Source organism: Elaeis guineensis, chromosome 10 (assembly GCF_000442705.2).
Source record: "Elaeis guineensis isolate ETL-2024a chromosome 10, EG11, whole genome shotgun sequence".
Classification (NCBI taxonomy): Eukaryota; Viridiplantae; Streptophyta; class Magnoliopsida; order Arecales; family Arecaceae; genus Elaeis; species Elaeis guineensis.
Genome location: NC_026002.2, coordinates 36305599 through 36332179, shown reverse-complemented (window position 1 = coordinate 36332179; position 26581 = coordinate 36305599). Strand labels below are relative to the sequence as shown.

The 26581-nt window shown below is 45.8% G+C and overlaps 2 protein-coding genes across 6 annotated transcripts; both read right to left on the bottom strand.

Annotated features, from left to right (window-relative positions):
* Positions 1-1756: 1756 nt before the first annotated feature.
* On the bottom strand, positions 1757-7203 carry LOC105032092 (large ribosomal subunit protein eL30). Its single transcript, XM_010906445.3, has 5 exons — positions 7064-7203; positions 6824-6929; positions 3790-3891; positions 2127-2195; positions 1757-2037 (listed from the first exon to the last, which is right to left on the bottom strand). Exons 1-5 carry the CDS (start codon positions 7082-7084, stop codon positions 1997-1999), a joined length of 339 nt encoding a protein of 112 aa, XP_010904747.1. The 5' UTR covers positions 7085-7203; the 3' UTR covers positions 1757-1996.
* LOC105032091 (uncharacterized) lies at positions 6823-26228 on the bottom strand. 5 transcript variants are annotated; one of them, XR_012134702.1, is made up of 6 exons: positions 25815-26228; positions 22923-23250; positions 21469-21683; positions 21200-21306; positions 7064-7367; positions 6823-6929 (listed from the first exon to the last, which is right to left on the bottom strand). XR_012134702.1 is itself a non-coding variant. In XM_073244153.1 (4 exons), exons 1-3 carry the CDS (start codon positions 25960-25962, stop codon positions 21479-21481), a joined length of 681 nt encoding a protein of 226 aa, XP_073100254.1. In that variant the 5' UTR covers positions 25963-26228; the 3' UTR covers positions 20953-21306; positions 21469-21478. The 5 variants fall into 5 exon arrangements, 3 of the variants coding, with proteins under 3 accessions (XP_073100254.1, XP_073100256.1, XP_073100255.1); XR_012134703.1 differs by lacking the exons at positions 6823-6929; positions 7064-7367 and adding an exon at positions 19812-20094; XM_073244153.1 differs by lacking the exons at positions 6823-6929; positions 7064-7367 and having other exon boundaries at positions 20953-21306.
* Positions 26229-26581: the final 353 nt, after the last annotated feature.

Genomic DNA, 26581 nt, shown 5'->3' with positions numbered 1-26581 from the left:
CAAACGTTGCCGAAAGTCATAAAACAGTGCGAAAAGTCGTAACACAGAATGGAAAGTGATAAAACAGTGTAGAAAGTCATAAATATTGGAGGAAGTCATAAAACAATGGAGAAAATCATTAAATAGTGCATGACGTCAGGAAGCAATAGAAAAATTGATAAACTGATGCCGGAAGTCATAAAATAGTGAAGAGTCTCATGAAACAATGCCGGATGTCATGAAACAGTGAAGGAAATCATAAAGTAAAACAGAAAGTCATGAAACAATGTCAGATATCATAAAACAATGCAGAGAGTCATGAAACAGTGCTGGATGTCATAAAATGGAATAGGAAGTGATAAAACAGAGCAGAAAATCATGAAATAATGCTGGAAGTCGTGAATGAATGCAGAAAATCATAAAACAGTATCATAGAAGAATCACGAAAAGTCATAATTGACTTAGAGAATGCCACAATCGACTGTACGACCATTCTTAATTCTAGGATGTCATACTCGATTTGTGGGATGTCATAATCGGAACGCGTGATGGCATATTTATTTGAAAAAATATCATCGAAAACTATTTTAACACTAGGTCCGGAGGTCAAAACCAAAGGCAAAATTCAACGTAGAATCTAGCCAAGATAATGCCTTTGTCTAACTATCTATGGAGACGTCGTGATAAATAAACTATTGAAAAAAAAAAAGAATGGAAAGAGATCGATGATCAAGGGTCAAAATCGAAAGTAGAAGCCGATGTGAAACTTAACCAAGACATTAACTTCATCTAACTACCCACGAAAATACTATGGTAAATAAACTACTTAAAAAAAAAAAACGACAACGATATTTTTGCTTTCTGACTGAAACAGTTGGAGCAAAATCGACTTGAAACGTCCCAGAATTTAAAAAGGAAAGAGAGCGACTCCGAGGATGCAGAGCTTAAAAAGGAAAGAGAGCGAAGAAAAGAGAACGACTCCAAAAAAAAAAAAGAGCTTAAGAAGGAAAGAAAGCGAAGGAAAAAGAGCGACTCCGAAAAGAAAAGAGAGCGACTCTGAGAATGCAGAGCTTAAGAAAGAAGGAGAGGACTCTGAGAATGCAGAGCTCAAGAAGGAAGGAGAGCGAAGGAAAGAGAACGACTCCGAAGATACAGAGCTTAAGAAAGAAGGAGACCGACTTCGAGGATGGAGAGATAGATAGTAACAGCATTGGAAATGGCAAAACGAAAGTATAAAAAACTCAAAAAATTGTTCCAATATAAGAAAAGAATATTTTTATCAAAAAAAAAATTAAAAAATCAAACTGTAACACATATTTAATTAACGGCCCAATCACAGCATCCGATACATTTCACATCGGATTTATTACATCAGAAATAAACACTCCAAAGAAATACGACAAACCAGAGCAATAACAAAGTGCATGCAAATTTCCTTTAGAAAACAAAAAATTGCAACCTTGATTGATGAACTCACAGTAATCGATCAATTGTTCCACAAGCAAACCACGCGAATCGTGTTCACCAAGATTTATTTTCTCTGTCCCAACCAAGAGTGCTCTAAGCACCCAACCGTATAAATTATTTTCCGAGATAAATAATTGACAAACCACTCCAAAATTCCTAATTCGACCATCAAGATATACAGTTCTGGCACGACTTTAACGGGTCATCTAAGCTGGTCGCCTACTCATGCCATCAATCCATCTACTCGAGAACGCTTAAAATGAAAGCCCCACATTGATGGATCTTGGAAACATATACTGGATAAGAAATGTAATTAAAACTTGGTCTCACAATCCATTCAAAACGTTTCACCTGGTACTCAAGAATAAGTCTCCATTCACCATAAAATATGACACAGCAACAGAAACAAAAACAGGACAATGCAACATTTATCTTGCAACAGTTTCCAGTCAAAAATTTGGACAGTTAACTATAATAGGAAATACCATGCCAAGCAAGAACCTAAACATAATTCCTAAGACACAAGTACAACCTCGGTATTCCCTTCATCTCATTGGTCACCTGGGATACTCTTGATGATGTCAGAGTCACCTGAAACACAAGCAATCCAACAATAAATGATTGGCATCTAGCAGAAAAAGAAAAGACGGTAAATTGACCTGAGTGTCCATTTAACACACCTGGATCAATAATGCTAAGGCAGCTTACACGGAAGTATTTGCCGCAAGCTGTTCCAAGGTCCACATTATCTGCAAATGGAAAAGCATTAACCGTTCAGCAAATGAAAAGGAGAGCAACAATATCATCAAAGTGTAGAAGTTTTGCAGCACAAACAAACATCACATAAAGCATATAGATTTAAAAGGAGAAGAAAAAACAAGCCACGACCAATCACTTAATTCCAAGCCCAAGAAGTTCCATACAAGTCAAATTATGACAGCAAAAATGGGTGATTTATGATGCAAATGCCTCACAAGCTGGAGGTCCACCCAGATGTATAAGCGTGATCCAACAGTCCAACTACATGATAATTATTAACATAGCACATACTGATACTGAACCAAACGGGTTCTATACTCCTCCTTTTATGATGAAAGATCTAAAGCAAAAGATTCTGGAGGGCAGAAGGTGATCAGATTGCTTTCTCTATCTCATAATCAGAGGACAAGAGGATATTGCCATCATTCAAGGACAGCAACAAGGGATATACAAGGTCCTATTCTGCTTGCACAACAAATCTCTCTGAAAGCTAAACAATAATACCAACTGCAATATAAATAGGGTCAGATGATGGGAGATTAACAATGACAACTTGCAGGGGCATCCAAGCCTCCAAGGGATAATAACAGTGAAAGAAAAATTTGGTCCTTAACCCTACAAATATGCAAACTTTTAGATATAGAGCTAGTCCCAGAAAAAGGCCTCCGTATTGCATGCAACATGTGCAATTGGACCACATCAAATCCCACGGTGGATAACACGCCATGCAACCCCTTGTATTTCACGACTTCCCGATTGCACGCTATCCACTGTGCATATGCTCCAGGATTTGCCCTGGTTCACTCGCACCTGGTGCATGCAATAATTTCTCCAGAAAAAGACAGTTGGACCCACATGGACCAAAAGTAGATGTGCCCTGGTGGGTTTCTGGAGCACACCCACGAGCTGATAAAATGAATTGAAGCAAGCATTTCCAGAAATACTTGGGCAGGACGCTCAAATGTTTGGATACTTAAGATCACGGGCAAGGATAGGCCTCTAAAAGAGAAAATTGGCACTCAAGAATGAGGGCAAAAACATTAAAATATAAGTGGACAAAAAAGCTTGAAAATAATTTGATAAGATATTGGGAGAAATGGTAGAGAAGTGAATGAGTCAACAAACACAAACCGTTTCTTAATGGTTTCCCAATAACATCCCCCATTTCCAAGAAGGTTTTAGGAAGCTACCGCCTCTAATTGAATCAATTTCTTATCCCTTTTGGCTTATTAATAAAAAAATTCTTAAAAAGCAGGAAATGGCCTTCCAGATAGTCACACTTAGAATTCATTAGAAAAAGTATTATGCTTTGCTTTCTTAGAAAAGAAGATCACCAAACAATTCATATCTGTGTACTTGTAGCAGTTATGATATTTCTGGGTTTACAACTGACAACAAAATGCCTATCAAAATGGTTATCATAATCTAGTCAATAAAAAAATTGATCACAAGAAATTTTACCTTTTTAATTTACAAGAACAATAAAGTAAAAACTAAGTATAATAATCGCACCACAAGTGATATGCTGGAGAATATCTATTAAGAGCAGGAGAATATCTATTAAGAGCAGACAGAAATACTTACTCCCATTGAAATGATGTACGCCAACCTTAGCCAACATCGCGTAATACTCGATTTCAGACTTGCGAAGAGGAGGGCAATTGTTTGCAATAAGTATTAACTTTCCTGGAATAAATCAATCAATGAGACATCAGTAACCTCAGATGTAGATCAAATTTATAAGTTATTTTTAAATAACAGACTGACGAACAAAAATAGAATGTCAAAGGATATGAACAAAAGTTCTACAACAAGCTATCTGAAGTCTGCTACACAATATCTATCTAAGATATCATTGCCGCAATTTTTAAGAAGAAAAGCTCAAAAATAAGGTCATTTAAAAAATTGGAAAGTTTAAAAATAAAGAATAAATATAGTATGCAAAACCGAACATGATGAAAGTTAATAGAAACGGGGTGCAAGATTGCCATGCTTTTGAGCAAGCCTTATCTTAGTCTATATGATGTCAGCTTCACAATTCAAGGTATGGCTAACAAATATAAAAGGACTCTACAATGGGCCTTAACCTAATGGCAGTCCCTTGAATTGGTGTCAAAATTCTGAACAACAACCTTGGATTAGTGAGAAGCATATAAGGATAGCTGGCAGGTATAAAGAATCCAGATTTATCTATATACAGTTTTGATCTGGCAAAGAATTAGAAAAAGTCTGGAAACACAAGGTTTGAGAAAGCTAAATTCATATGAGCATGATTTTTAAGCCTGGAGAGCAAAAGGGAAACAAGTTGCAAAACACCTAGAACATCAACAAAAGAATCTGCTAATTTGCTTGCAAAGACAATTATCAAAATTTAACTGAAAAATGGCCAGAAAGTGGTCTGTGAATCAAGAGACAAGACATACCAAACACAGGTTAATAAATCCACTCCCATTCAAAGAAATCCCCACCCCACAAAACTATGATATTTTCCGCAACCATTAATTGTCACAAAACTGATGAAAACCTGCTCATGCAAGTCAAGAGTATAAAATTGCTGAAGCATCGGATATCAAACTCTCATGAAAAATAGGAAGTCCATACTAGGCCCCATTCATTCTGAAAATCTGCCATCTTGCTGTTCAACTTTCATGGATCACTGATAGGACAACAAGAATACAAACCAAATATTATGTCCATGAAAGGTACCTAGACACATACGCTACAACTTTGGTGCTTTTGATTAATTATATGTTTTTGTATATAGATTTTACTAGGTTGCCAATCTATTCAGTTAGCATTGACAATATGGAAATAAATGTTAAGTGCTTTTCCACAAGTCATCCATAAATCAATTTCTTGAATATTTTCTTTTACTGACTCCACCTGGTTGCACCATATTCTGCAACGTGCAAAAGCAGCAGATAGGTGGGTGATAGTAGGTGATAAAAAAAGGGGTGGCCCGGTGCATGAGGCTCCCATCATCATGGGGTTTGGAGAGAGTCCGATGTTCACAGCCTTACTCCACCCCCTCCCTCCTATGGAAAGAGGCTGTTTCTATGTTTCAGTAGGTGATGTGCTATGAATAATGGCATTACTAGCTACTAGATTTTCTTATAGTTGCACCATAAGCTCCACAGACACTTTCATAATGATAGCAAAATTGATCTGATACCATTACTAATTTTGCTACAAATATCAGCTCAGTGACTATGTAATGTTTGTCCCTAGAGATGACACAAGAGGTGGTAATGGCATAATGGTGCAGCAATTTACAATTTTAAATTTGTATGGTAATATTGTGTATAGCAGCTACAGCAATTTAAAGTATCAGTGGCTGATGCTCAACAATATCAGAGCAACATGCTAGATGATTGTTTTCATGGTGAAATGAAAGGGGTGTGGCAAAGAATGATAAAGTGCAAGTGAACAATAACAGCTTCTGCTTTCATTCGGTTTTACATTTACACATCAAAAAGCATTAGTTCCTTTTATATAGTTTGCAAAGTCAGATTTGCTGCTTCATTATGTATACATTAATTTAACCCAAACAACTGCTATAACTCTTGGGAACCACAATTACTATTTTTCATATGGGCGCACAAAGCTCAATCTTTATAACAACATCGCCACTATGTTCCTGGTAATATACTTAGTTACAGGCCCAACACATGGTACATCACAAAAGCATGAAACAGATGACATATTCAGAATCTATGACCATGGACCACTCAAAATGATAATTTACCATGACATAGAAAATGAAGTGTTTAGTAATCTACCATACCGTGACTAGAAGTCCCAAAACTAACAAGAAATCAAACTGAAATTGCAAAAATCAATTGATTTACAGGCCTTCTTTCTGGAAAGTCAGTTTTCAAATGTCTACCTAACTGACGAACGCTCAAACAATAAAATATCATGCTATCTAAGAAATACAGAAAAAAAAAACACGGGAGATAAACTTCCAAGCAAAAAACAAGCTCAGATAGCTGTACCGATTGAACCACAATTATCTGTTGCCAAATATCAATGACCCATTTATAGCCAAGGCACAAACTTCGGAATGCGATATTTTAAGTTGACATATAATAATTATTATTAAGATCCAATACCTTAACCTTATTTTCTCATTGATAACATTATGTTTCGCCCTCCATATATTCCCCTAGATTTAGGCAAAAAAATCTAGATGGATTCAAGCAGGGAAGAAGGCCGGGATTGATATCGGGAACTGTATTCATCTCGAAGGCACGGTTTAGCAGCCAAAGAGCCAAACTCCAGTCCCAGACCATAAACCCCAACATTTAACACAAACGATCGCCCACCCTCCACGTTCCAAAACACCCAATTGTTACAACCATATCCAACAAAATATCAACAAAAGAAAGAAACTGAATCAGACTAGCTCCATCTATGAAAATAAAAATCTATAGCCCTGGAAACAACTTCTAGAACAGACCATAGCCCATCTCTCCATCAAAACCGGTATATTTACCAAATTAGACTATCTATTTGGTAGAGGAGGTAATTTGCAAAAACCCTTAGAGATCAAAAAACACAAATAAAAAAGGCGATAAAAAGGGATCGGAGATACGACAAAAAGAGATATTAAAAAGACCTTTGGAGTTCCGAAGGGATCTGAGGACCGTCTTGTACCCAAGGGTATACTTCCCGCTCTTCATCACGAGAGCGAGCCTGTTGTTTATGCTCTCGGTACTCTTCTTCTGCATCAGGAAAAAAACCAAAAAAATCCTCCCAAATCAACGAAAAACCCCCAGAAAAAACTAGGAAAAAAACCTACGGCATGAGATCACAGGAAGGAGAAAAGGTCTAAAGAAAAGAACTATGCAAAGATTACCGCCTTCTTTGTGGGCGCCATGGGTGATGCTTCGAGGATGAAAGGATGGAGGCGGAGAGAGGGAAAACCCTGGATCCCTGTGGGCACTGGCCGCAAAGATAACCCTAAGGATCGTCAGGCGAGCATATATTACATTGGAGAGTGGTAAGTTTACCAAATTACCCTTGCGCTCGCAATCGGGAGATCGTGACCGTTGGATCCCGACACGCATGTGTTTGCAACGTCTGATTGAAAAGCAGGTGTGGCAAACTATCATCTGGGCTGGGAGATGACTGACCCGCGCGGCTTGAGAAATTATTGGTTGCTAGACGGATGACCAGCGCGGCGCGAAAAATTATTAGTTAGAACGGTCCCACAACTGTATATTTCTTGGATCATCTAATAAAATATTAATATATTATTTATTATTAAAAAATTATCTAAATTTGATTAAAAATTTTCAACAGAAAAAAATTTATAATTAAGCATGATTAGCTAACCAACATTTTTTTGCTGTTTTGAATGAAAAAAATCATCCATTTTATATAATATGTTGATTTCTAATCGAATAATTTGAGATACATACGATAGAATGGTTCCAACCAATAATTTGTCACTCAAGTATTTCCACTCAAATAGTTGAAATCGTATATGTTGGGTATAAAATATCCACAGCCGAAGTCCTCAGCAGAATCGACTACATGACAACTCCGCCCGGACTCCTACGGGAGCCGGGCTCCACCGCCGACAACTCCAACCGCAAGTAGACTCCACCCGGACTCCCACGGGAGCCGGGCTTCGTCCTCAACTCCAACAGCGGCAAGCAGCCTTTGTCCGGACTCCTACGGGAGCCGGACTCCGCCGACAACGTCAACCGCAAGCGGACTCCACCCGGACTCCCACGGGAGCCGGGCTTCGTCCTCAACTCCAACAGCGGCAAGCAGCCTTCGTCCGGACTCCTACGGGAGCCGGACTCCGCCGACAACGTCGACCGCAAGCGGACTCCGCCCGGACTCCTACGGGAGCCGGACTCCACCCTCAACTCCAATCGCTGGTAAGCCCCCGTCCGGACTCCTACGGGAGCCGGACCTCTCCTTTGACTTTAATTGCAGGGAAACTCCGCCCGGACTCCTACGGGAGCCGGGCTTAGTCCTCAACCCCGACAGCTGCAAGCAGCCTTCGTCCGGACTCCTACGGGAATCGGACTCCGCCGACAACATCAACCGCAAGCGGACTCAGTCCGGACTCCTACGGGAGCCGGACTCCGTCCTCAACTCCGACGTCTACAGACAGACCATGTCCGGACTCCGTCCGGACTCCTACGGGGGCCGGACTCCGCCAACAACTACAACCTCAGGTGGACTCCGCCTGGGCCCCTACGGGGGCCGGACTCCGACCGCTGCCGAGCTTCAGCCAGCAGATCTGCATTCCCAAGCCACAATCACGGCCACGACCCTGCTCCACTTCCTGCGGCGGACTCCGCGCAGCCCCATCACTCCCTGACAAGCCGCAGTAACGGTCGCAACACTGCTCCACTCCCTACGACGGATCCCACGCCCACGCGGCTCCATTACTACCTGACAGGCCACGATAAACGGCCGCGATCCTGCTCCACCTTCTACGACGGATATCGCACGATTCTCCCATCCGCTGGCAAGATGCGACAGCATCCGCGCCCCACTTCCCGCGGCAGATTCCACGTGGCACACCCCAGTGATGGCCACGGGTCTACTCCACTACTCCTCGCAGTAGATTCCTCCTGACTATGGGCGGCCCACTACCAGGCGGTTACAAACGTCGCCATCAATCCGTTACCTCCTCCGCCTATAAAAAGGGGGACCCAGATACGTTATTCTATAAGCTCATTTCTTATCTCAAAACTCTGCTAAATTCTCCGTTCGAGCACTCCATTCTTGTTGAGGCAGAGAACTGACTTGAGCGTCGGAGGGTCTTGTCGGAGCAACCCCACCTCCGGTTTAGACTTCCTTTGCAGGTCCCGGCGGCGACCGCGGCTTCCCCAACTCTAGCTTCTCCGGCGCAAGCAGATTTTTGCACCAACAGGATTGGCGCTAGAGGAAGGGTTTGTGTCTTCGCAGTACCCTTGTTCTTAAAGGAGTGTTCAACGGAGCCGCCTCCGATCGTCTCTCCGGCACCCACTCCTTATTTTCCCCCGCGGGATCCACACTCGATGCCTCCACGCAAGGCGTCCACACGATGGTCCACGACCTCCGCGGCCAGATCTCAAGCTCCGGCCTCCCCTCCTGTTTCCCAGCCTCCTCCTCCTCCTCCAGCGGCGGCGGTCGGCGCGGAGCAATTTGACTTGCTGGCACAGCAGGTCAGAGGCCTCGTCGAAGCTGTGCAAGCAATGCAGCAGCAGCAACCACAGGCGTCGGCGCATCCGGAAAGGGCATCTCCGAAATGCCAGAACCCGACGGCGGGGCGGGCCACCTGGGCCAGCCGCCCCGTCCTTCCCGGGAAAACAAATCCGAGAGTAGAGAGCCCTCAATCGGACCACGACTCCACCCCTGGAAGATCCCTGCCCCCGTTCTGCCAAAGGACCCTCGAGACTCGAAGTCGAGAGGATTTCCTGGACCGGAGGCTCCAGGAGATGAACCGGCGGATTGAAGAACTCCGCCACGCGCCCCCCGCTTATGGTGAGAATATTTGCACTGACCCTCCCTTCTCCCAAATGATCATGCAGGAACCGATCCCGCCAAACTTCAAGCTTCCCCAGTTCGAAAGCTACGACGGGACTTCGGACCCGGTTGATCATCTGGAGGCCTTCCGGACGATGATGCTGCTTCACGGTGCTCCTGACGCCATCTTATGCCGGGCTTTCCCGTCTACTTTGAAGGGAGCAGCGAGGAACTGGTACTCGGCTTTGAAGCCGGATACCATCTTTTCCTTCGATCAAATGAGCCACCAATTTGTGGCCTATTTTGTCAGCAGCCGACGCCTCCGGAAGGGTTCGGAGTCCCTCATCAACATCAAGTAGAGGGAAGGGGAGTCCATACGGGCCTACGTCAACCGCTTTAACATCGCGGCGTTGGAGGTCCGGAACTTGGACCAATCAGTTGCCATGGCCGCCCTGAAAGGTGGCCTTCAGAAGAATGATCTTTTGTTCTCCCTGGAGAAGAAGTACTCCAGAGATTTTGCCAATTTACTGGCTCGGGCTGAAGGATACGCCCGAGCGGAAGAAGCCTTCAAAATGAAGGACGAAGAGACAGCAAGGGAGCGGCAAGCGGGAGATTCGAGTAAGCCCGCAGTTGAAAAAAGGCCAAAGGAAGCCCGACCGCGTTCTCGATCCCCTCCTGGACATAAGCGCGCCCGTACTCCATCCCAGGCACGCAGGCAGAGAAGCTCGGACCGCAGGGTTCCCCACCAGAGAGATTCCGCAACTACGCCCCCCTCAACGCCTCGAAGGCCCAGGTATTAATGGAGGTCAGGGAGCAGCTCCCTAGGCCGGAGAGGATGCGCACACACCCCGGGAAGCGCAACCCCAACAAGTTCTACCTCTACCACCGCGACCACGGCCACGACACAGAGGAATGCATCCAGCTCCAGGACAAGATCGAGGAGCTCATTCGGCGAGGTCGACTCGACAGATTCATCCGCCGCAGGCCTGAGGGTAGAGGAGACCGACCAAGAGCCCTTCCACAGCCTGAACCGCAGAGAAGGGAGGAGCAACCCGGGGACCGGCCCCCCATCGGGACCATCGACTCCATCACCGGAGGGCCTCAAGGAGGAGCGAAAAAATTGTAAATGTATCACTTACGATTTCACCTTGAATCTAATTTCCTTTCTACTTAACGTGCTCTTCCCACCTGGCATGGATTTATTATGACTAGATATGATCCCTCCAAAAACAAAGTCATGTTAGGAACAGAAGGAGAACCTCGTCCTGACATGAGCAAAGTCAAAGGCCCGGTTCTTTTAGACCGGATGGGGGGCGAGGCCTTACAACGTCCTAATGTGCCCCCACAGCCATGTCAGGAACAGGAGGAGAACCTCGTCCTGACATGAGCAAAGTCAAAGGCCCGATTCTTTTAGACCGGATGGGGGGAGAGGCCTTACAACGCCCTAATGTGCCCCCACAGCCATGTCAGGAACAGGAGAAAAACCTCGTCCTGACATGAGCAAAGTCAAAGGCCCGGTTCTTTTAGACCGGATGGGGGGAGAGGCCTTACAATGCCCTAATGTGACCCCACAGCCATGTCAGGAACAGGAGGAGAATCTCGTCCTGACATGAGCAAAGTCAAAGGCCCGGTTCTTTTAGACCGGATGGGGGGAGAGGCCTTACAACGCCTTAATGTGCCCCCACAGCCATGTCAGGAACAGGAGGAGAAACTCGTCCTGACATGAGCAAAGTCGAAGGCCCGGTTCTTTTAGACCGGATAGGGGGAGAGGCCTTACAGCGCCCTAACGCGCCCCCGCAGCCAGACTGGTAACGAGAGGAGAACCTCACACCGGCTCGAGCAAAATGGAAGGCCCGGACTCCTACGAGAGCCGGGTTCCATTCACGACGCAAAGGAAGATTTCACCCAGACTCCTACGGGAGCCGGATTCCGCCTACAAGGAAGACTTCACCCGGACTCCTACGGGAGCCGGGTTCCGCCTACAAGGAAGACTTCACCCGGACTCCCACGGGAGCCGGGTTCCGCCTACAAGGAAGACTTCACCCGGACTCCCACGGGAGCCGGGTTCCGCCTACAAGGAAGATTTCACCCGGACTCCCACGGGAGCCGGATTCCGCCTACAAGGAAGACTTCACCCGGACTCCCACGGGAGCCGGGTTCCGCCTACAAGGAAGACTTCACCCGAACTCCTACGGAAGCCGGGTTCCGCCTACAAGGAAGACTTCACCTGGACTCCTACGGGAGCCGGGTTCCGCCTACAAGGAAGACTTCACCCGGACTCCTACGGGAGCCGGGTTCTGCCAACAAGTAAGACTTCACCCGGACTCCTACGGGAGCCGGGTTCCGCCTACAAGGAAGACTTCACCCGGACTCCTACGGGAGCTGGGTTCCGCCTACAAGGAAGACTTCACCCGGACTCCCACGGGAGCCGGGTTCCGCCTACAAGGAAGACTTCACCCGGACTCCCACGGGAGCCGGGTTCCGCCTACAAGGAAGATTTCATCCGGACTCCCACGGGAGCCGGGTTCCGCCTACAAGGAAGACTTCACCCGGACTCCTACGGGAGCCGCGTTCCGCCTACAAAGAAGACTTCACCCGGACTCCTACGGGAGCCGGGTTCCGCCTACAAGGAAGACTTCACCCGGACTCCTACGGGAGCCGGGTTCCGCCTACAAGGAAGATTTCACCCGGACTCCCACGGGAGCCGGGTTCCGCCTATAAGGAAGACTTCACCCGGACTCCTACGGGAGCCGGGTTCCGCCTACAAGGAAGACTTCACCCGGACTCCCACGGGAGCCGGGTTCCGCCTACAAGGAAGACTTCACCGGAACTCCCACGGGAGCCGGGTTCCGCCTACAAGGAAGATTTCACCCGGACTCCCACGGGAGCCGGGTTCCGCCTACAAGGAAGACTTCACCCGGACTCCCACGGGAGCCGGGTTCCACCTACAAGGAAGACTTCACCCGGTCTCCTACGGGAGCCGGGTTCCGCCTACAAGGAAGACTTCACCCGGACTCCTACGGGAGCCGGGTTCCGCCTACAAGGAAGACTTCACCCGGACTCCTACGGGAGCCGGGTTCCGCCTACAAGGAAGACTTCACCCGGACTCCCACGGGAGCCGGGTTCCGCCTACAAGGAAGATTTCATCCGGACTCCCACGGGAGCCGGGTTCCGCCTACAAGAAAGATTTCACCCGGACTCCCACGGGAGCCGGGTTCTGCCTACAAGGAAGATTTCACCCGGACTCCCACGGGAGCCGGGTTCCGCCTACAAGGAAGATTTCACCCGGACTCCCACGGGAGCCGGGTTCCGCCTACAAGGAAGATTTCACCCGGACTCCCACGGGAGCCGGGTTCTGTCTACAAGGAAGATTTCACCCGGACTCCCACGGGAGCCGGGTTCCGCCTACAAGGAAGATTCCACCCGGACTCCTACGGGAGCCGGGTTCCGCCTACAAGGAAGACTCCACCCGGACTCCCACGGGAGCCGGGTTCCACCTACAAGAAAGACTTCACCCGGACTCCTACGGGAGCCGGGTTGCGCCTACAAGGAAGACTTCACCCGGACTCCTACGGGAGCCGGGTTCCGCCTACAAGGAAGACTTCACCCGAACTCCTACGGGAGCCGGGTTCCGCCTACAAGGAAGACTTCACCCGGACTCCTACGGGAGCCGGGTTCCGCCTACAAGGAAGACTTCACCCGGACTCCTACGGGAGTCGGGTTCCGCCTACAAGGAAGATTTCATCCGGACTCCCATGGGAGCCGGATTCCGTTTACAAGGAAGACTTCACCCGGACTCCCACGGGAGCCGGGTTCCGCCTACAAGGAAGACTTCATCCGGACTCCTATGGGAGTCGGGTTCCGCCTACAAGGAAGACTTCACCCGAACTCCTACGGGAGCCGGATTCCGCCTACAAGGAAGACTTCACCCGGACTCCTACGGGAGCCAGGTTCCGCCTACAAGAAAGACTTCAGCCGGACTCCTACGAGAGTCGGGCTCCATCCACGACTTCTGTAGCAAGGGTTAATGGTGGCGAAACCTGGCCAGCTAACAAGATCAGATGGCAAGAAAGGTTCGGCAGACAGTGATATTAGTGCAGCGCGCGGATGAGGTAACGCAAAATGCTCTTTTATTCCATTTCCGATATACACACTACAAAGCCAGGAAGGCCGAGGAAAGAAGGGCAAAATGACAAAAAGAAAGTAACTACATGATAAAACAGAAAGACAAAAAGAGCTCTAAGGAGGCCCTGCTCCCTCCGACCTAGAGTTATCTACTCCGTCCCTCAACCAGGACTGCCTCAGATTCTCTATTTCTTCTTCAAGCTCTTCCCTCTTCTGCAGCGCGTCCTGGAGCGCCCGACGAAGTTGCTGGCTCTCAGCCTCCGCCTCTCGATGCCTCTTCCTCAAAACTTCGGACTCCGCCTCCGCGTCCACGATGGCCCGCCGCTCAAGTGCCAGTTGGATCTTCACTTGTTGCAGCTCGGCTGTCTTCTCCCCGAGGGAGACAGAAATCCCTTCAACAGTGCCTCTCAGGGCTTGAAGCTCTTCAGAATCTTGGGCGGAAGTAAGCTGCGCCCTGTTAGCCAGCTGCCTCTGGAGATGAACGACTTCATCGGTCGCCGTCCGGAATCTCTCTTTATACTCTTCCACCTGCCTGCGCCAGCTAGCCCGCTGCACGTCGTGGCTCATCTCGGCGTCTTGAAGCTACTTCTGAAGGTCGGAGACCTTCTGCGACCATTTCTGTTCATCATCGACCCGAGCCAAGAGCCGGGATGAATTTCCTTCCAGCTGGCCGATCTTCCTCTTCGCAGCTGACAGTTCCACCTTAAGGGCGCTGATCCTGGCTTCTTGAGCCCAAATTCGATCGCTGGTGCTTTTCTTGCATTCCTCGAGTTCCTTTGCGAAGTTCACCTTCCTCCGACTGTAATCCATGATCGCCTTCACATGGAGACTCCGAAAGTTGGCGGCCTCAGCGGCGGCTTCAGAATGGCCTTCTCTCGATTTGCGGAGCTCGCCTTCCATCTTCTTCAACTTCTTCGTTAGGTGAAGGACCTCCTTTTTCAACCACTGGATCGTCGATTTCAGCGGGACCCCCAGGGGCAAGGGGAGTGCTTCTGCAGGACACTGCCATCAGAAGGTAAAAGCGTCAAAGAACGACTCATTGCAAGAAGAAAAGCAGAAAGAAGGAGAAGGGGGAAGGAAAAGTCGTCCACAACAAGAAATTCGACTTTATTGAATAATTTTTGAAGAAGACAAACGGAAAAGAAAAATTACGGTGAAGTAAAAGTACAAAGATCCGAGGTCTCAGACCTCAGGGGCGGGGGGTGGAGAACTCGGTGTGGGGGTTGCAACAGCAGTGGCGGCCGATGAGGGACCGGCCTCGTCTTCAGACTCCTCGAGGAAGCCGAGGTCGAGCTCGAGGAATTTACTGGCCACCTTCTCTTGGCAGAGATCGAACCCCTTGATGAACGCTTCCTGGCCGAATTGGACGTTCAAGCCCCTCATCTCCGCGGAGGCCTTGAATTCCTCCACCGCAAGGGCTCTGGCCTCCGAGACCAGGACCGGAGTTTGCTCGACCAAGTGGGCGACCTCGACCTCTGCCTTCCTCACCGATTCCTCCAAGATCTGCCTCTCCTCCTCCCGGGCCTGCTTCTCCCTTTCCAGGGCCTCCTGGAGGGCGGCGACTTCGGCCGTCTTCGCTTGGAGGCGAGCAACCTCGGCCTGGCAGCGTTCCTCCGCCTGAAGGACTTCCCTCCTCGTGCGGCTCACCGCCTCGATATAGGCGAAGAGCTGGTGCCCAATCTACAAGGGCGGCTGGGGAATGAGAATAAAGGTCAAGTAGCCGTGTAAATAAAGATCCGCTTACCTCAAGGAAGGACCCCAAAGAGTCCCAAGCCCGCTGCTCAGGGTCGGCGCGGTCGATCCTCTCCACGACGTCAGATAGAATACAGCCGTCGATCAGCCGCCTGATCAGGTCTCTGTCATTGAAAGGATTCTCCGACCCCTCCTCGGAGCAGAGAGACTCGTCTGCGATAGTTCGGTGGCTACTCGCCCTGCGAGCCACCGATTTCCTCCTCCTCCCCGCGGCGGGCGCCTCCGTGGAGCGAACCCCCAGAGCGGGGGCCCCAATCCGCGGGCTCCTCGAGGAGGCCCGGGGGGCCACCGGCTCGACATCTGAGGGAATGTCGATGGCCGGGGCCGCCTAGACGGGCGCAGCCAGGGTCGTCTCCTCCGCCCGGGCCCTCTTCGCCGATCCGGAGGTCCCAGCGCCCTTTCTCTTCTGGGCCCTCATGCCCCTGGCGAGCATCCGCGCTGCTTCGGCGTCCATTCCTAAAAAAGAGAAGAAAAAGGAGAAAAAGAAGCAACACCAATCTATCAAGAGTCAGAAGTCAAAAAAAAAAAAAAAAAGAAGAAGAAAAAGAAGAGAAAGGGAAGGAAAAAGAGGTAAAGAGAAGAAGAGAAGAAAGGCAAGAAAAGAAAAGATAAGATGAATACTCGTTGGATCCTGGGGGCTCAGGCCGACGTTGAAAAGAAGCTGCTCCCTCAGAAGATTAGGAAGGGAAGAAGCGGGATAAGTTAGAAGCTTCTGGGCGGCCTGGAGGTCGTCCTCCCCCAGGCTGGGAGCCCGACGGACAGAATCCCTCAGAGAGCCCCAAGGGGGCAGGCCCAGTTCCAGGGTCGGGCAGTGGACGAAGAGGTATTTTCTCTTCCAATTGTGGATTGAAGAAGGAGCGCCTTTCAGCAACCCCTTCTTACCGAACTGGGGGGAGAAGTACCACCAATCCTTCGTCGAAGGATGGCGCTTGAAGGTATAAAAATGCCTAAACAAGGAGAGAGACGACTGGACCTCGACTACGTGGCAGAGGGAGAGAAATCCTATCAAAAATCTAAAGGAGTTCGGGGCCACAGAAGCGAGGGAGATGTCCAAGAAGCGGAAGAGGGCAGCGACAAAGGAAGGAAGCGGAAGCCGGAGTCCGACGCGAAACGCTTCCTGGTACAGACAGAAGCGGCCGGGAGGGGGAGTGCTGGCCCGGTCAGAGGGGCCTGGCAGCTCCAGGTCGTACTCCGGAGGAACTCCATACTGAACCCTTATCAGAAGGAGTTCCTCCGAAGTCAAGGAACATGGAATGGCGCCCGATGCGAAAATCGGGCGGGGCTCCGCCCCAGACGCAGGTTCGTCCGCAGAGACGGGAACCTGGGGGTTTGAAGCAGAAGAACTCCCGGAACTACAGGGAGCGGAAGAACCAGAAGACATTTTGGGTAGTCTCAAAGGGGGACTCTAAAGGACCCTAAGAAGGCAGACAAGAGGGGGAGCGGGAGACCGCAGGCTATCTCGGAAGGATGCAAAAAGTAATGACAGAAAAGAAGCCCCTAGGCGGTGAGAAGAAGGTTGGCACTAACCTATATCGCTCTGAGGGACCTGAGGGATGAAAACGGGAGATGCCTACGGCTCGAGAAGACGCTCACTGAAGCAGGGCTCTCGAAGAGGAGACAGACGCTGGTGAGAACTCAGGAACGGAGTAGGACGCCCAAAGGTGGGAGGACGGGTTTAAATAGACCCTGGGATCCGGCGCCATAATGATCGCGAATCCCCCAGGCCAGTCCGCATCCGACACGTGTCCCACTCCCCCTTGCAGGCGGCTAAAAGCGGCTGATGGTTGGCAAAATTATAATTGCGCCGTACCTAGACCAGTGTACCTGCAGGAATTTCGAAGCGTCCCCTCGTACCGCTCCAATTCGAAAAGACTCCGGCACGCGCACATTTAATGCCAAAATATCTGGAGGCGGTAGTGCGCAGGATTCGAAGGGACGGTTTCGGCTGTGCCCTTCTCTCTCTCTGTACTTCCTTCGTTTGAAATTCAAACTCGAAAGTAGGGGGACTGGTGTTGGGTATAAAATATCCACAGCTGAAGTCCTCAGCAGAATCGACTACATGACAACTCCGCCCGGACTCCTACGGGAGTCGGGCTCCACCGTCGACAACTCCAACCGCAAGTAGACTCCACCCGGACTCCCACGGGAGCCGGGCTTCGTCCTCAACTCCAACAGCGGCAAGCAGCCTTCGTCCGGACTCCTACGGGAGCCGGACTCCGCCGACAACGTCAACCGCAAGCGGACTCCACCCGGACTCCCACGGGAGCCGGGCTTCGTCCTCAACTCCAACAGCGGCAAGCAGCCTTCGTCCGGACTCCTACGGGAGCCGGACTCCGCCGACAACGTCGACCGCAAGCGGACTCCGCCCGGACTCCTACGGGAGCCGGACTCCACCCTCAACTCCAATCGCTGGTAAGCCCCCGTCCGAACTCCTACGGGAGCCGGACCTCTCCTTTGACTTTAATTGCAGGGAAACTCCGCCCGGACTCCTACGGGAGCCGGGCTTAGTCCTCAACCCCGACAGCTGCAAGCAGCCTTCGTCCGGACTCCTACGGGAACCGGACTCCGCCGACAACATCAACCGCAAGCGGACTCAGTCTGGACTCCTACGGGAGCCGGACTCCGTCCTCAACTCCGACGTCTACAGACAGACCATGTCCGGACTCCGTCCGGACTCCTACGGGGACCGGACTCCACCAACAACTACAACCTCAGGTGGACTCCGCCTGGGTCCCTACGGGGGTCGGACTCTGACCGCTGCCGAGCTTCAGCCAGCAGATCTGCATTCCCAGGCCACAATCACGGCCACGACCCTGCTCCACTTCCTGCGGCGGACTCCGCGCAGCCCCATCACTCCCTGACAGGCCGCAGTAACGGTCGCAACACTGCTCCACTCCCTACGACGGATCCCACGCCCACGCGGCTCCATTACTACCTGACAGGCCACGATAAACGGCCGCGATCCTGCTCCACCTCCTGCGACGGATATCGCACGATTCTCCCATCCGCTGGCAAGATGCGACAGCATCCACGCCCCACTTCCCGCGGCAGATTCCACGTGGCACGCCCCAGTGATGGCCACGGGTCTACTCCACTACTCCTCGCAGTAGATTCCTCCTGACTATGGACGGCCCACTACCAGGCGGTTACAAACGTCGCCATCAATCCGTTACCTCCTCCGCCTATAAAAAGGGGGACCCAGATACGTTATTCTATAAGCTCATTTCTTATCTCAAAACTCTGCTAAATTCTTCGTTCGAGCACTCCATTCTTGTTGAGGCAGAGAACTGACTTGAGCGTCGGAGGATCTTGCCGGAGCAACCCCACCTCCGGTTTAGACTTCCTTTGCAGGTCCCGGCGGCGACCGCGGCTTCCCCAACTCCAGCTTCTCCGGCGCAAGCAGATTTTTGCACCAACAGTATATTTGACAAGTCCAAGTAGATCTAAGGGCTCTACTAGTATAGAGAGACTAAATGATAGAGAGGATGGTCATTGAATAGAAAAAGAATGAAAAAAAGTGAAGAAAATTTATTACCCTCGTCTACGCCTCTATCTCACCATAGGCTTTGGGAGAAGACATCGCATATGTATTGTACATGTTGCACTCTAGTAGAATATGGTTGCTATAATAATTTTTTTTTAATAATTTTTTTGAGTAAAAGTTACTAAGATAAGTTACAATATTCATCCAAATTTATAGATTTTAAGAATTAGACTTTGATTTTTCTCTTTAATTATATATTGATCCTCAAATGGTTTTAGTTGTTGTGCACAGATGAAAGTATATGGCAATTGTTAATTAGGAAGTGGAAAATAGAAAAGAGAATTGCTAAAATCATATGCTATTTAGTAATAGAATGCGGCTAGATTTATGCAAATATTTTTTAAATAAATATTAGATTAGTTTTATTTTTTTATTTTTATTTTTTTTGCTCCAAATATGAGGGTACATTGTTTATTAGGGATTAAAATGTCAATGTTGCTTTAAAAAAAAAAAAATCATGACTTGAACAAGTGAGAGGACGATACCAGAGAAAACAAAGCAATTTAATGGTAACTCGTAAAATATCCCTCTTACAAAAGAGAAAATAAAGAAAAAAATTTATATTAAATTAAAAAGAAGTAAAAATTCAATTACTTGCATATAAATCAAATGAAAATAAAAAGTATATAATAATGACAAATATATTAATAATTGTAGTAATTAAAATATATTAATAATTGTAGTAATTAAAATAAATTTTCAGTGAAAGTCAACATTATACTATTAAATGAGATATTGATAAAAAGATAAAAATAATTATTAGCTAGAAGGCCTTCTAGAAAACAAAGATCGGTAGCTAATTTTAGGACAAAAAACAAAGATCCCTTAAACCAAGTTAATGATGACTTTTAACTTAGTCACTTGGATCTTAAAATTAGATGGATTTATTGTCTCTTCTTCTTGGGAGGATCTGTTCCTGCCTGTCCACTGTTTGCCCTCTCTATACCAACTTGGATCATTGCTTGTTGGTTCTGTAGTTGTCTACGCGTGAAGTGCTGCAAAAAAGGAAAAAAAAATCTAGGATCAAGAATTTTTGGTTCTCGTGTTTAGACTATAATGCTGGCGGTGGAAATCAAGGTAAATGATACAGCTACGAGTATAGTCAATAAGCAGAGATAGATACCATTGCGCCGACCTCTAAAAATGGGACTATAAGGTTGTTGGGAATTTGACAAAGACAATGTTTTCAGACGGTGAAGTTGATTGAGGAAATTGACCGAGGGGCGGGCACGGTGATCAAAGTTGGACAGGAAGAAGTGAAGAGCCGACCAAAAGGTTGAGGTAGAAAACTCTTAGATCAGGAAGAAATAACACGAAACCAACATCCTAGGTTCAATGGTTGAAGGAAATGATAGGAATATTTCCTTCTTCCACGGAATGGCTAATAACTAACACACACTGTAAGAGAGAGAAAAATAGAGTAGAGCTAATATATCGATTCGTACATCTTTCAAAGTCCAACTTGATCCAAACCAGACGGCCAGAGGTCTGACATTGATGATTCCAACAATTAAATATGATCTACCATTTCCAAACTATTTAATACCAAATAATTATATAATTTAAAAATCTCTAATCTATACATCAAATAATCAAAAAAATATGCATTCTTCGTATATTGAAATTTTCTATTCCTTTATTAATAGATGCTAAGCGAATCTCGAAATCATATTATTTTTTGACAATAAGCAATTTAGAGATAGTTGTTTATGTTTAATAGCTCACATCATGGATACTGATCCCTAATTATCTGGACTAGACTCATCTTATTTTGATTGTTGTATGGACCCCACATATTAGATATATTATAATATATATAGATAGACAGACAGAGAGAGAGAGAGAGAGAGAGAGAGAGAGAGAGTTCATAATTTAGTTAAAAATTTGCATAACCCTTAGGTCAATGTCCAGACTTTTCTTCCAGATATGGCAACAGGTCATATGGAAAAAGACTACAAATAATAGAAAAAAATAGAAAAGATAAGCAAATAACAAATACTTTTATCACTGAAAAATCCCTTGAGTTTATATGAACACCAAAATTCCTCTCCTCTTAAGTTGGGGAAAATGCAATTATGTACTCTATCAATTCATGCTCACCAGGCTCTGACCAACTTGCAGTTGCACAATGACTTGCTACAATTTGTATTGTAGGCTCAAACTATCATCACCATGTGACCCAAACCTCTGGCTCCAAGGTAACTTGCCTATCATAGAACAAGAAAGCAAGAAACATAAAGATTTAAGGAAAAAACCTTGTGATTAGAGATAGAAGGCAAAATACCCCTTTTCCTTCAACCCATTGAAATAACCTTTCACCTCATCAATTAATCAAAATCATCACATGACACAGAGTTTCTGATGATTACCCAATTTTTATCATAAGACAATAAGCTTTCTTGGCACATCCTCCACAACTAAATGCTCCTCACCATCATGGTCATGAAGAACAAATGTCAGTACACCAACCAGGCAAAGCACTGAACCTAAAATAAGCTTGTCGTAGTGCTCCACCCAGTGAAATTTGAGCTGGCTGGCTCCATAAAATGAGAGGGCTACCAGAGATATCATCACAATTAGAGTACTGCACCAAAAAGAAAAAAAAAAAAGAGGTAATGTACTTATTGAACTCCTGAAACTGAAGAAAAAACTAAAATATAAAAAGGTGAGACTTGTATCAAGTGTTCATTTAATACACTAACGCACACAAAAACAAAATTAAAAAATAAATGTAAACCTCTTGACCAGCATGGAATGCTGGTTACATACATGATGCCTGGATTAGCTTTGAACAAAAATTTTAAACCACATTTTTGATAGCCAGGGCCTTGCATCTAAGCTTGTCGGGTCTTGTCAACAAACTTTCTAAGCAAATTCAGTTACATTTGTTATTATATCACACATGAGTACTTCCGATTTGATGGGGTTTTATCAGAATTCTGATGCTCCTAGCCAGAATTTTTCCAGACCGATACTTCAATGTATACAACCCCTTTGATGTATATATATTCCTTCACAAACTACATTCTAACTTTACACTCTCTTCCATCTCTAACCTGATAGCAATCAATTTATAACAAGTTAATGTCAAAAATAACATATTAAGCCAACTCTTCAATGGTCCCGCATTTCACCAAATCACATTGCCAAAACAACTCTTAAAGAAGATAATTCTCCTATGCACATCCATTTGGTGGGATTCTCTTATATCAGTGAGCGTGATGTAGCTTTACAAAGTGTTGAAAAACTACTAGTTTTACATTCACCAAGATTGTTTTAAACAATAGTTTAATAGACAATTTGATATTCATGCTTTTTGATAAAACAAAGATGGGTCATCCAAATTGGGAACAGAAATTGGACAAAGACATGTAACAAAGCATTATGCCAATCATTTACAACACTATATAATTTATCCAGATAAAAATTTTATAACAAATATGCAGCCTAGTTTAATAATTTATTTCTGATCACTAGATGAAGCATTGGTTTAGAGGTATCAAGAACAGATGAGGGTGATGGCAACATAAAATACAGAAGTCAATGAGGCACGACTGGCATAATATATAAACTTAAACAACAAAAAGCCTCTGCAAAGTAGTGACTAAACCAGTATAACATTGCTGTTGAACATTAACCCTACTTACCCCTGCTAAAGGCAGCCAAACTGCTAGAATATCCTTACTAATCATACAAGGTACAATATAAATTCCTTACACATAAGATCTAAAATTCGGAAGAAAGTTCATAAAACAATCTGAAATGCACCCAATTCTTTTCATCATGTTCCTTTTACAAAACCAAAGTACATATAGAGGCATACCTGAATAGAAGCACAACAATAGCTAGCACCATCATAGATGACGAGTTGCCAACAGCAAGGAAAACAGGAAGTGTTGTTGCACAAGGAGATAATGCTGGTACAAGAATAAGTCCAGCCACAGCCATCTTCTCCATGGGATGGTTGTGGGAGTGACTGTGGCCTCCCTTACCAAATAAGAATAGCAGAACATAACTTCCTCCAAGAATTATGAGAAGCAAGGATGCAAGCCTATGCACTGTTTCCTCACCAGCAATTGTAGTGGCCATGGTAATTGCAGCAATGCCAAGCAGTGAGGTTGAAACCACATGCAGGACTGCTCCAAATGCAGCTGTTAGTAAAATTAAAGAGGAACTCTGTGAGTGTGCCAGGTTAGTCGCAACAATCGAACCACATAGATCTTTGCAGTCCAAATAGCAACAATAGTCTCTGTTTGACATCTGGAACTAACTCTAAAAGCTAATGAGCAACAATCTGATGTTTTCTATTTACATTCCCGTCTCTTAATAAGAACCACTAAACAATCTGACTAGACGGGTGCAGGTAGCTCGACTGCATTATCAAACTCAAAAAACAACTACGACAAGTGGATGCAGCCTGATCATCATTAAAACATAATGAACCAGTAATATGAATGACACAGGAATTATCATCAGATGTATATATAAACAGGGCTGTTTACTGTCAAAGATCACTAAATCCAGATAGAATGGTGAATGCTCCCCATTGCACCATGCAAAAAATGTCGGGACCTATATAAATGCTTATATATGGAGAGGACAGATGAACACTTGCTTATGCATCTGTGCTCATGTGTCGATTGATCAGTAGGCAGAATTAAAAAATATACCAATCAAACCAATAGGTACTGTAAATGCTGTTGCTATCAATCATCACCGGCATCAGCAGAGTTATGCCAAGAAGATCAATTTTTGTTACTGAAATCTACATACAGCTTGAAAGTGACCTCCTTGAGAGATACTCAACTAAGAGCTTGGAAACAAGTATGATACATAAAGCCAGGCAGGGATGCGGCCCTTTTTGGGGAGGAATGATGCAGTGCATGAGCCAGTGTGATCCACAGAACCACTCCCATGGGGGATTTCTTCCCCAAGCAGGTCCTCTTGTTCCTTTCCTTTCATAAGGGCCCACAAACTGCCACTGCTAGTTGGCCCTAAATAGACTTCAATCTTGTGGAACTCTCTTCTTCCTCCACACCAACCACATAGGAGAAATGAAAGCAGACTGGCCTCAGATATCTAAACAGATTTTAAGGATCTTTTAAACACCTTAAGAAAAGGAACAATTCAGAACCAAATGATTCCCCAAGTCTTATTTGGCCCTTCACGAGCAGCAACTATGGCTGATTCTCCACCCTTTCTTTGCCAGAATATCCCTGGTATGAAGCCTGTGCTTTGACAGCAGCCACATGAAAACCTTCATCTTCTTCTGGACCTCAGCTCGCGACATAATTTTTGCAAATAGACATAACAAGCCTCCTCTGTTGATGAACTAGTAGAATGTGTTAACAGTACAGATGGTGATCACTGGTGACTCTCTGGTACCTATCCCAATCTAAGAACCTCTTCACCAGGTCTAAATCTGAAAGTAAACTTCCACTTACAGTGTAAGTTGGAATTAGTTAACCTATGCAAATCATCTAGAAATGCAGAAGGTTACCGTCCTTGTATTGTTTGCAGATGAGTGGACACAAGGTACACCCCTATTGACAGAACAACCCCCCAGTGAGACCTTCAACAGAAACAACAAAAAACCAACACCCACAAAGTAAAGAAGGCAAGCCTTTAAAAGGATAAGATTATATCTACAATCAAGAAAATAAGTCATTCAATAAGATTTATCCTTTCTCTGTGATCATGGCAGCAATGCCACTATCCTGGTTCAAACCTAGAACCTCTCACTAGCAAAAGTGCTAAGGAGGGGGGTGCTGACTAGTGGAACCAAATCCTATCGACAAGAAATTATTTTGCTAGAACATAGAAAGCCAAAATTTATATTACTCATTTTCTAAATGCATGTCATCCCAGTCTTATGATACCTGCATAAAGTCGGCAAATGTTTATCATGGATTTAATGAAGGAACACAAGCTGACTAGGATAGGAAAGATGTTAAAATCCTTCCATTCACTAGCAAACAGTTATATGTACGTATGTATGTGTGTGTGTGTGTGTCACCATATTAAGGCATACTGTGAGGTTTATCACCTAATTCTTATTGTACTTTGATCATAATTTTCACATGATTTCTACTCTAATTTTAAAAGGTCAACACTAATTGGGACTTAACAAACAAGCATGCTGAAGGCCCAAACTGTGTCTCCTCCTTTGTCATCGGCCCCTTATTTAGGAGATATCACAGAATGAAAATAAAAATGGATTACTAGTATTAGCATAACGGGTAAGAAAGGTTTTAATATATTAAAAATAAATAACTTAGTTTTTACTAGCATGGCGACATCCAATTTCACCTCGCCCATATACTCTACATTCTACCATCAATGACTTTGTTAAATTACTCAAATAAGTATAAATTCATGGGTCCAACATCGAAGCCGGAACCAGTCCTAGAACTATCTAATGGCAGGATGCCAAAACAGCAGTTAGTGGCCATTAAATACCTTAAATCGCATCCTTTCACCCGAAAATGTCCAAACTGTCACTGCAGATTCCAAGATACCATTTTTTCAGACCAAGACCAATTCCACATCTAATACAATCCGTCCGTAATCGATACACATTACAAGGAACGGCGGGCCTAACAAGCATTTCTGTAGATCTCTAACGGAATATATGATAGCATAAAAATCAAACCAAGAATGATTCTGAAAACGATGACAAGATGTTAAGAAGGGATCTGAGGAATATATAACTCACTGACGAGGAGAGTTCTGGAAAGGGTCCATTTCTGGGCGCGACCGACAATGGAGAAAGGGAGCCAGTGGGTGGGGATGAAGGAATGGAGCAGAGATATGGTCGCGATCCCTCCGATCGTCGAGAAATCCTTCGGGTTGAAACCCTCCATTTCGAACCCCAGAGATCTATAGATGAATGATACAAACCGCTTCCATTCCCGAGATCCAAACAAAAGCTACTACAGATCACCAATTCCTTGAATTGAACTCCAACAAGAACAAGAAGCGAACCTAGATCTAGAGAGAGAATAAGGGGTGGTCGAGTTTGGGAGGAGGGGAGGGGAGGCGATAAGTGCGAGCGGGTGGAGTGAGAGAGCTCGGCGTGAGCCATCGGCGTTTTGTTACTCGCAGACAAATAACTCATGGGCGCATTTCCGGTAACGAGGAAGTCTTCGATCGAACGGTTCGACCATTTGTACCTCACATCATCCAATAATAAATTAATATATTATTTTATTATTATAAAAATATTATTATTTAAATTTAATTAAAAATTTTAAATAAAAAATTATTATTAATTAGGATCGATCAGCTATTAATTTTTATTATTATAAATAGAGAGAAATTAATTTTCTTGAACAGTATACTGTTTTGTTATTGGTGGTTCAAAATATATGCGGGGAAGCTATTCTATCAATATCTTTTTAATAAATATATATTTTTATATTTTTAAAAAATACGTGAAAAAAATTATACCTTACAGCATGCATCGTATATATGTGTATATTT